The sequence below is a fragment of the Sabethes cyaneus genome, chromosome 3 (genome assembly GCF_943734655.1).
Source record: "Sabethes cyaneus chromosome 3, idSabCyanKW18_F2, whole genome shotgun sequence".
Lineage (NCBI taxonomy): Eukaryota > Metazoa > Arthropoda > Insecta > Diptera > Culicidae > Sabethes > Sabethes cyaneus.
Window position 1 is genome coordinate 76,968,331 of NC_071355.1, and position 12,071 is coordinate 76,980,401.

Genomic DNA, 12,071 nt, shown 5'->3' on the forward strand with positions numbered 1-12,071 from the left:
GCTAGAAGTGTTTGAAGTTTGAAACGTGAAACTTAATGGCACTTCATCAGTCAAAGCAATTGAACATGAGATATGTACGTAGGTACGTGACTACAAGCATCGGATAGATTGAGGTATTATAATTCATACTGCTCATTGATTCGCAATTGATTCCCATCCGCTGGAAATGCCATTCCGTGCGAGCCAAAGCCGAGTAGCCACGATGGTGTTGCAAAATTACTTTCAACAATAAAAACCTGCTCATGTTGCGCTTTGCAGCGCAGTTAGTGGTTGAACAGTAAGTGCTGTAAACAGCAACATGAGTGTCACGTAGCACACTTATTGGCTATATTTATTTAATCAATTGAAGACTACACTTGCTTAGTCAATAACGTAATTGAAATTCATTGATGTGTCGAGAGCTCTGGAGTGAGACACCAAGATCAGTAATAAACAGTTATTACTTTTGCACCCATGGTTTGTGCAAACGAATCATATTGATTCAAGCAATAAACCTGAAAATCAATAGATATTGCTGCTTTCTATACTCCAAAATTCTCGTGACGATGTTTTTATATAATAACCTCGTCTGGAATCAATGACGGTAGCGCAATTACGAGGAAAAATGTGTTTGATTGCGATAGGAAGGAGAAAAAATAAACTTGCTGGTTACGTCGTTACCGCGTAACAACGTCACAAAATTTAAGTGTATTCTTTAGAGATACAACAACAAAAAAATATGTCAATTGCTTTAGTTTTGTGTGCTCTTTTATCACTCTTGACTGATGATCGGATTCAAATCCAACTTTTCTCGTAGCCCCCATGGTTTGCCAATATTACATAGCTGTTGAAGCATACAGGGTGATCAATAAGTTCGAATACAACTTTTCATCGTTGTGTAAGTGCGCATCATGTGCATTCTGTGTATTGGTATTGGTGTCAGCTTTAGCCTTGTATATAGGCTAACCGACGCGCAAGGTGTCGACTTGATGTCATTTGTTATTTGTTTACCGCGCGCGATGAAGGAGTACCGCAACGTCGTAGTAAAGTTGTTTGCGAGAGGTGAGCGACCCGGCGACATTTTTCGGCGGTTGAAATCCCACGGGGTGAAGCGGAATTTCATCTATAACGCCTTCCGTCGGTACCGGGAGACGGGTTCAGACAAGAACTGTGCTATATCCGGGTGACCGCGTTCGGCGAGGACGCCAGCAGCCATCAAGGTGGTGGGTGAGTGAGCGGGTTCGTCGAAAAATGAACCGCTCGATCCGAAAAACTGCTGTTGACCTGGATGTGCCGATCGGGACTACCCACACCATCATGGCGAAGGACCTGGGATGCAAGCCGTACAAGAAACGCAAGGTTCACGGGGTAACGGAGGCTACAACGAAGAAGATGCTGGACAGAGCAAAACTGATACTTTCGCGGCACGCTGGTCAGGAGTTCGAGTTCTCTGATGAGAAACTCTTCATCTTGCAACAGCCACACAATGTCCAAAATGAACGGCTGTGGGCGCCGACGTTGGCCAGCATCGCCCCGTCCCACATAAACATTCCGCAGTTCCAGAGCGCCGCGTCGGTGATGGTTTGGGGGGCCATATCCAAGCATGGAAAGCTTCCACTGGTGTTTATCGAGAAAAAAGTGAAAATCAACGCCGCGTACTATAAGACCGAGGTTCTGGAGAAGGTTGTGGCCCCGGCACTTCGTGACCTCTACGGGAAAGATCATTACGTCTTTCAACAGGACGACGCAGCGGCCCACACAGCGATATCGTGTCCAAACATGGTGTCGAGAGAATTTGACTAATTTTCTCGATAAGACTTTGTGGCCTCCCAGCTCCCCGGATCTTAATCCCCTGGACTTTTATGTATGATCGTACATGCTGGCCAAGCAGAGCGAACATAAAGTGAGCACTATGGAGCAATTTAAGAAGCTCATTTCCAAGATCTGGGACGAGATGCCCATGGACCAGGTACGTGCCGCATGTGATTCTCTTGAGAAACGTCTCAAGCTCGTCATATAGCACAAAGGGGGAGGTGCTTCCACCAAATATGTCGTAAAGGTTTTCAATAAACACTGCTTCAATAAAAATTGACTCAGAAAAGAATATCTTGTATTTTCATGTTTTGAACACATTTTTAAAGAATATTCGAACTTATTGAACCTCCTGTACGTTGAAGACTGGCAAAAAGTAATTTCTATAATTTCTATATGGGCGTGCCAGACTTGTTCAGTCTTCTTCATCAATTTAGTAAGACATTTGATTGTATAGGCATACAACTGCTACTCTTCAAATAACAAATACATTGACATGTAGGTACTAGCTTTTGTAATGGTTTCAATCATATTTAACTAATCACCAAAAAATAATCAAATTCAACATAAAGAAATCGACAAGTTACTTCAACTGTTCCTCAAGGCTCGCATTTAGGACCGCTTCATTTTACTTTGTCCATAGAGAAGGTTTTATTTAGTATCAAGAGACTGAGATGCTTATTTATGTCAACGTCAGGAAGTAAAGTTATTCTTGGAAATAAGAAATGTAGAAAACATCATTGTTTTCTAGAATACAGTACTCAACATATGATCTAAAAGCTTCTATTATTATTATGTGATAACTACTAACGTGAGAGCTGGTATCATATATTACCCATTTCTAGGTACACTACACTTTACGTTTTTACGATTCACTTTTCATTCTTACAATAAACTTTTCGTACTTATAATAAACATTTAATTACTTTTTTGCGACCGGTTTCGAGTAAGTTGTTACCCATCTACTGGGCCGTGGCCAACTAATGATGTTGCAGATAATAGGTACAGACTTAATTTTGTTAAGTCAAAGAACGGCGTTCATCAGTGGTGATGTGTAAGTACTCGCTGGTTGGGAAATGGCAAGATAATGCGTACCGTCAGTGCCTCGCGTACCTGCGGAATAAAATAGACTCCACAATGGTCCTACGAGCACTTATTCAGTAACTCCTATCCCTATTTCCCTATGATACCTATCGGAAAACAAGCAACCTTAGTGGAAATCAGATAACCAACTCCGGTGAGAACTAAAGTCATATACGAACAGGTAATAAAGGGTCAAACAGAATGCTGCGTCATCGTATCCGTTAGTGTTATTCTGACAGTTTTCCCATGGGGTTACTGTCAAATCAGGCTTCATTCTCGGTTTTTTGCTCAGTAGATGCTCAATTGACTATAGCACTTCAACTAAACAGAATTCGAAAAAGTAGTGTAAAGGGCGATTGTAGAGTTTATTATTGTCTACATTATTGTTGAAGAAAGTATGGTTTTATCTTTTGTATTCACGGCGTTATGCGATTGATACCCCGTTGGTAGCCAAATGAGCGCTCTTTTTGCTACCAACGGTGTAGCAGCCTCATAGCGCCGTAAATACAGAAGATAAAACTATACTTTCTTCAACAATAATGTAGATAATAATAAGCTCTACAATCGCCCTTTACACTACTTTTTCGAATTCTGGTTAGTTGAAGCGCTATAGTCAATTGAGCATCTACTGAGCAAAAAACCAAGACTGAAGCCTGCTGTCAGATTGACGCTGACGGACACTTATGCGAATACCGAGTGTCAGCACGAGGAGTAGCCTTGCCAGCCAGCGTCTGTCCGAATGTGATGGGCGGCTCTTGACGACTCTACATTCCTCATCCTACAACCGGAAACAGCTTGAATCCCGCAAACTCGGTATCGTAACTCTGCAGCAAGTCTGTCGCAAAGGAAAAATTGTGTAGGAGATATGCGGCGGAAAGACACAGTTGACCCAGAGCAGTGGCACTACCAATAAACTGGAAACGGGTTTGGTAGCGTTGGGCAGGGTGCAGGATCGCGTGATAAGAGAGGATGTATCTATTGAAGAAAAAGAACCGTTCTTTAAACTACTGCATGATTGATTAGCACTGCCCGCACGAACGTAGATCCGATGATGAAAAGGAAAAGCTCTACGCTAAAAAATATCGGCACTTCATGTTAACGTGAAAATATAAGCAATTCTCACCCATCACACTTTTCATGTAAAGTCCACGTGAATTATTGGTAGCCTGCACTCACACTAACCGGTTTACGTGCAATCCCGTTATCATTATCATATTTTCCCATTAACTACCACCTGAAATTCACGTAAGTTGCTGTACAGAAGTTTACATGATTTTTCACATGGATGTGACGTGTCGATTTTTTAGAGTGTATGCACGGCAGAAGCCAAAACATTCGAGCAAGAAGACTGGCATCTCTTGCTCGCGCCCATGGAAACGACAAGTAACAGAAGCAACAGCGCACCCCTTTCGACAAAAGTTGAAGCTATGTGTACATGTGTTGGTGGGAAAAGATGTGTGCTACCGTGGCAATGCATTGCATATGTGTTTGTGTACATCCATTTTCTAATATACACACACTAGTATGAGTGTCTCGACTTTTGATAGAGTTGCCAGTGTTCTTGATGGAGTGTTTTTGGCAGAAGTCAACGTACAACAGCTGTTCGCCACGGCACATCAGGATCGTCATCGGGCATATGAATCCCCAGGCCGGTAGGGAAGAAATGTATAGAACGGTGATCGAGCCCTATAGCCTGCAGATCGACCCGAACGGTAACGGCCTAGGATATACAAACTTTGCAGCTTGCCGAAGCCAGGTAATGCGAAACATCTATTTCCAAAAATAAATATCCGCAAATCCACCTTGGAATCACAAGACCAACTAGAATGAACCAGATTAGCCCCATTCTCATAGATGAGCAGATCTTGCAAAGATTATATTGAAGTTTGGTTGAAGCTTGGTTCTGTTCAAAATGAAATACCGAAAAAAATCCCACCTACCATTGCACATCACAACATATTTTTAATCTATATATCGATACAGCAAAAACCACAAAAATAACGTCAGTATTCACACCAGCTAAGAACTATAAAATCCTGGTTCGACAGCCGGAAATTTCATTGTGGTCAACCCGGAATGCGGATCTAAATCTACTGAAGAACATTTGGGAAATCATTTTGCGATGGATCTATGCCGACAAGAAGCAATATAGTAGGATTGATGAGCTGAAAGATGGCACTCGGAGGTTTTTCAAATGGAAATTTCAAAGAACTTGGTTGAAAATGCTGCAGGACTAACTGATAATCCAACCGCAGAAAATATTTAAAACCCAGAATATCGTATCGAATACGACTTAAACCTTAAGTGCGGCTATGAGAAATAGCCCCTGAAGTTTAGAAGCACAAATAAAAATTTTACTCTATTACAAAGTGAGTCATTTCGTGATTTATATTTTAAGGTATCATCTGAAAAAAATTGTGTCACAAAAATATTTACAATCTAATGCCTGACTCACGAGTTAAGCCGTCTATAGAAAATAGTCACAGTGTATATACAAAGCTTAACTAATTAGAAACTGATAACACTAATTGTGCTCGGTTATTGATGACTTAATAGCGGACACGGTATTCAAGATGACGATAAAGCTTGAGGCATTGAATCGATTCGGCTTGAAAGGACGCACGTACGTCAATCCCATTGGTTGGTTGATTGGTATGTGTGCATGAGTCCCAGGCGGTAAACTGCCCATTTCAGCAACCTCAGACTAGAAAACTTCGAACTATTATAAAGATAATTGATAGTCTCGGAGGATAAATTAAGCCAATTTGATCTGTCGGGCAGGTGAGCGTAGTCTCAATCTCGGTCACGATTCAAACCGGTTTGCTAATTGAATGCTAATGCGATTTTTTTTCTCATTACGTTGCTTGAAAGCAGTTATTGACGGGAACACACATACAATATATTGGAGAATGCGTCTGACTAAAATGTCGAGACCTCATGTTGCGTAAATAAATTCTCTTAATAACTCAGCCACTCATTTTTACCTGTACTCATTTACTCCAAAAAGTCATCCGCTTCCGTTTTGCCAAATTTAACGCATGCTTCAAAGTGAGTATCTTACCTGTAAGTAAAAGAGAAAAATATCGTTATTTACTGTACTGAAAGACGCTGTGTTTATAAGTGTCTGAATGAGAGATGCTTGAACTTCACACACAAGTGACCGGCTGCCGTCTTGGTCATGCTGTCGACAACTGATGATCAAAGCCAGAATGGCAACCATCCATCTGCATTACATGTTGCTGAAGTGTCCAGCAAATAACGCAAAGTATGGTATGGTAGTGTTGCTGAATGAAAGAAGGATACCGACTTAGCCCGCATATGTTGCGAACCACTGCACATGTGACGCATGAATGAGTTTTTTTTTCGCAAATTCAGATAAATGTGTTTGACATTCACATTTAAAAGCATAAAAATGAGCTGCAAGTTAGTGGTGAGTCAACAGACAATTCAATTGCAATGAATTTGACTCTGATAAGCAGGATATGTATATGGGTTTTAAAATGCATTGCACGGATAAGGTCGAAGATTTAAATAATTTAAATACAGTTCATAGCGTTAAAATTAGTAAAACCTTGATTTAATGCATTGCTTAATTACGCATTCAAGCTTTTTATCTACATATTTACATTAGTGCGAGTAAATGCTTATCAATTGAACTCAGTTCTTCATAAAGTGCTAGACATGTTTCCGATTTCTATTTTCGAGTATAATGAACCTTATTGTTGGGTTCAATAATCACGATAGCGGTCGTTACGTTAGTAGAAAGAATGCCAAATGTGTCGCATAGCACCCGAACCTTCGAGAAATTATTGAATTGTTGAATTTTTAAGCAGCAATAACATTTATAGAAACCAATTAACGGATGATAGTTTTCGTTTGTCAGTAATGAACAGTACCAGTTAGTTCGGACTTCTCCTATTTTCCTCTATTCTCTAACTATTACCATTTTGAGCTTCCGGTTCGTAAAAGATAATAGCAATGAGTACCGAATAATTACAATTTATTCATTGGGCTCCAGTTCACAAAATATTGCAGTGAGTACATTTTCAAGATCGATTATTGGCTTTTATCATTTCATCAGAAGCAACAAATAAGCTCATACTTTTAACGATCCATCGACAGCTTCCTAAAATTCACATTCTGCTAGAAGTTTCAATCAGAAACTACCCTTTTAGAGCAATCTCACATAATATGAGCATATTTGATCTGGCACGAGACACAACAAAATCATTCCGTATTCTATGTATGACTTATGGCGTTAAATTGTCTATCGCTCAAGACTTTTGACTGCATCGAACCCAAACCTGCCTCTCACAGGTTATTTGTATCGAAACGAAATGGATAATTGATTATTATACAATAATTGCATCGACCGGCAATACTCCTGGCCTGACTGCCGCAAAGGAATCCGTCTTCCTAAGACAACAAGGCCACGTTTGACAGTCTTCCGAATGCTGAATGCACAAATTGATTACCCAACCAACAACGGCAAGCGCTACGGACGACGACCGACGGTATCAGAGCAGACAACTTGTGCAATTGCGAGTTGATTTTCTCGTTTTTCGGAAATCTATGATGCGCCATCCGTGTGCAACGGATCGAACTCAGTGCCGTCCTGCGGGGGAAATTATTTATGGATTTTCAATGCAGCCCTTGATGGAGGGTCGAGCTGTACAATGCCCGAACTACACAACGGTAGAAGCCGATTCAAATGATGACCAAATTTTTACCAGTATAAAATAGATCGGGACTCGGAAGGATATTTTATGATTCCTAACCAGTTGTATCAAAGGGCATGGCCAATCTTCCAAACACTGGGGTTCTGTGAATTAATTATTATCAGCCTTCAATAAAAAATGATTTATAAACAATTAAATATGAAATATGTCAATTTATTTTTTCGACGACTGTGCAACGGAACGACGACGACGACGACGATGGACGTTGAATGGCTAGACAGTACGTACTAAACTTTGCTCTGATGGTACTCTTTTATTGATGGCTAGTTGCCAAAATGTCGCATTGGTGCGGTGCACCGAATTCGGTATTTGTGCAGTGAAATCGAAATGAATTTACGTTCGAATCCCGGAATCCATCACCATAGGCGGATACAGGTATGAGCGGCCAACTATATTTTGAACATGTGCGTCGATTGTTTTTTGCGTTGATAAGAGTCAACTCTACAAAGCGGGATAAAATTTCTGGATCACAGTGCGTGGTGCAGCATCTTGCGTCCCGCGTTTAATGTAGTTGAACATGGTATTATATTAGTAATTTATGCTTCCACTAGGTATAAAAACTATCGCCAAAAACATGTTACCACATGCAAGCATAGCTATTCTTCTTGGCCATGTTCGACACAATCTTTGCGGTGCCTTGTGTCATCGTCCGTCGCAAGGCTTAGCTTGTCTGCCGAGTCGAAAGTTATTACCTGCAAACGTTACACTGGAACAACAAAGTCGTATTTTATTCCACCTGATGTAGCAAAGCAATCTCTCTGTGTGGAAACGGTTGCACTTACCGTCTGGTCTTGCCGTCGGGCGTCGGCACATCATCGTAACAATCACTGTCGAAGGAGGGGGTTTGAGCATTCAAAACATGCCTACATTAAGATTTTTTTCGTTTCTATACATAGTCGAAGTATAATTTATAGCTTGTTATCGATTGTCATTAAGCGAAAGTGTCTGGTTACATATCATAGCGTGCGGTTCAATAGCTTTAACAGAAGGTTGATTGTAAAAGTATCCTACAACCTATCAGACAACAGAACTTATAGAAAATGATGCTAAAGGTAACATGGGGGTTAATTTAGTTGAAAATAAAGAGCATTAAATTTAACACATTAAACATTACAGCAATTAAATAATGATGCTGAAGATTTTTTCAAAATCTGGTTAAACAAGAATGCATAAATATATTAAATATTCTATTTTAAAAATCTTATTATTTTTCTTGAAGTGTGTATAATTAGCATAAAATACAGAAACATTATTCATAGCTTCATAGCATAGCTTACAGTTGATTGGTTCCGAATTACGTGACCTTTAGTTTCCTGCCATTAGATTATGTACAGCCAGCCACCTCGTTGCCCCCAACAACCAATGTGCTTACAATGCTTTTCGCTTCCAATAGTGGTTTCTGGGGGTCTTTTCAACGATAGCCCAATATTTCTCGATTGGGTGGAGCTCTGATGTGTTAAGAGAGCTGTTGTCCTTTGGCATCATCTGTCAGTTTTTGACGAGAAACGATTGTAAATCGATAACATAAGGTGCGTTTGGTACGAGAGGTCCACACTTTATCCACTTTATTCGTTGATGTAAATTTTGAGGAAAGTTTAAAGTTAATTTAAACTAAAAGCTGACTTACGTTTGATTATTCGGCATTTTGTAATGCGTTCAAATTTAAAACAAAAAGGTTGGATCAAACACGATATAATTCGAAATACTTTCATGACGCTTTAGTATTTTTCATTTCGGATAAACTCATGAAAATCATCTATGGTACCGCATTTTTTGGAATGATTTATGATTTTCACGGGGTTGTAGGGGAAATGAGAACAGGTTCTAATGGGTAAAGCGACGGGGTGGGTGGTTGGGGGTCCCCCCTTCCCCCTAGAGGAAAATTTGTTCTATACATCAAGCTTGAAATTTCACAGTTAAGAGCAGGGCCCGATAACGTAACCTTCAATTGCAAATCGTCACTCGACAATGAAACAATGGTCCTGGTTTTGAACACAATAAAATTTGCGGGGCTGGTTGCACGATCCTCGTCGTCGTCGTCAGCAGCTTATAGCTGGGGTGCTTCGTGCTGCTTTAAGCTTCATTCAACTTGTTCTTGGGTTACTCGTCGCCCATTTCTCAGACGTTTCTAAAGTTGTAGTATTTTATTTAAAAATTAAAAAAAGGTCGTTTTAAACCTGGTCGAGCCATATCGCACGTTAAGTCCTTCTGTTCTGGGTGCCGGCGGAGTTGTTGAAAAGAACCGTTTTCCTTACGACGTTTCCGGTTCAGCATAGCTTACCGACTAATCGTAGATTATCGCCAAATCCGTTAGTAATCAACAAGTATTGGACTAACATTCCTTCCAATTCCACCAGGACCCCCATTCGGACGTTGCCGGCGTCGGTATTGATCAGCATGCAGGGACCTGATAAGGTTGCACAATGAGGAACAGTGTGTTGTCCCAAGCATGCTTTTTCCAGCACAAATTTCATCGGTCGTGGTCAATAACGGAGTAGCAGCACACGGGCGGTATCCTATGCTTATGCTTATGCTTATGTGTCAAAGTAGGATCTACTGTTTCCAACTGCTTCTCCAATCGATGTGAAGTGGTGTGGTGCTGGGAGTGGTGCTAGACAACGAGCTAACATTCAGGAACCACTATGAAAGTATCATCTCAAGAGCTAACCGCCAGCTTGGATTTATTTTCAAAATTGCTGATGAGTTTCGTGATCCTCTCTGCCTTAAATCGCTCTATTGCTCCCTTGTGAGATCGATCCTAGAAACTAATTCTGTTGTTTGGTGCCCATTTCACGCCAACTGGTGCAACAGAATAGAAACGGTGCAGAAGAAATTTATCCGCTACGCGCTTCGCCATTTGCCTTGCAGTGACCCGCTGAATCTGCCATCATACGAAGATCGCTGCCGACTTCTTGGTATTCAGCCTTTGGAGTTAAGACGACGAATTGCCCAAGCTGTTTTCGCTGCGAAGCTTCTATCCAACCAAGTGGACTGTCCTTCCCTACTGGAGCAGTTGAACATATATGCTCCTGTTAGGCAGTTACGTCAAAGGAATTTTCTGTACCTAGAGCCGCGGAACCGCCAATTTGGAGCTCATGAACCTGTCAGAATTATGTGCCAACATTTCAATGAAGTTTATGAGTTATTTGACTTCAATGTTCCAGTTCATGTTTTTCGAGAGCGACTAGTCAATGTTTTCACTAGAAGCCAGAATTATTTTATTCATTAAGACAAACAGGCAGATGGATTTTTTGTAATAATTAAATAATAAATTAAATAATAATAATAAATTATTATCGCCAAATCCGTTAGTAATCTCCTCAAGTAGAGTCTATTGCTATTGAATCATGCACCTCCACCACTCTTCACTATCGGCTTGTACTCCACTAAATATCGTCCGCAAAGACGCGTATGTTGTCAGTGCGCATTATCAAATCCATCGAAACTATTGGTCTAGTAGAGGGTTGTACATTATCAGCTTCATACGGCGTTTTATGCCTCTTGATCATGCCGTTTTGCGAAGGGCGAAGTAGGCTCGATGTCCTGCTTGAATACGTCGCTGGATCTCCTCATTTGTGTACGAACATATATACGAACTCATCTACCACTTCTGGTTCGTTGCTGTCTACAACTACCGTTCGCGACAAGTGCACCATGGTCTCGTTTCCATTTTGAGCCTCTACTATGCATGTATTCGGTCTTCGACGCATTTATTTTAAGCTCAATCCTCCTAGCCTCCGCTTTCAGTCTAGCCGCAAATGGCCTCTGCCGTGGCAAAGTTTCCGGCTTTAATATCAAAGCGCGTAGTCTGCGTAGCTAACAAGTTTGCTACATTTGCTGAAAATTAAACTTCTTGTTTTGATATCTGCTCATCGAATCAGCCCCTTAAAACGATTTCGAAAAGTATGCAGGATAAGTTGTCAGCTTTAGCGATGGTCGGGTAGCGGAAAATTTACCCGAAACCCGCACCTGTACCCACCGGGTTCTGGTCAGGTTCGGGTATTGAAACAAAAATAATTTGCGGGTTCGGGTCAGGTACGGTTTCTTAATTTTTGTTGTTGAAATCGGGTACGGGTCGGGTCGGGTATCTCTATTGATCACATTTAACACTAAAGATGGTCAGGTACCCGGGCCCGTACCCATACTCGACGGGTTCCGATCGGGTTCGGCTATCAACAAAAATAAACCTGCGGGTTCGGGTCGGATACGGGTTTTTAATTTTTTTTCTCAATCGGGTACGGATCGGGTTCGGGTATTCAAATTTTCTTACCCGACCATCTCTAGTCAGCTTGTCAAACCTATGGACTCTTTTAGCCTCCCCCAGCCGAGAATCGAACACAAAATATACCTCGATGCCAACTGAGAGGCAAAATTTTAACATTTGTCTTATTTTATTTCAATTCGATTTTTTAAATTTCAACCTCTTGAATAAATTGCCTAAAGTTAGGCTATGTCCGA

The 12,071-nt window shown here is 40.9% G+C and overlaps 1 protein-coding gene across 2 annotated transcripts in view; it reads right to left on the bottom strand.

Moving 5' to 3' along the window:
• LOC128741770 (uncharacterized) overlaps positions 1 to 12,071 on the bottom strand; it is a 131,794-nt gene that overhangs the window by 83,708 nt on the left and 36,015 nt on the right. The window contains exon 2 of one of the 2 annotated variants that reach the window (XM_053837799.1): positions 5,859 to 5,935. The exons of the other annotated variant lie outside the window; for it this stretch is intronic. Coding sequence (XP_053693774.1) covers positions 5,859 to 5,868 — 10 coding nt within the window. The 5' untranslated portion in view covers positions 5,869 to 5,935. The remainder of the gene's footprint in view (positions 1 to 5,858; positions 5,936 to 12,071) is intronic. 2 annotated transcript variants of the gene reach the window in all.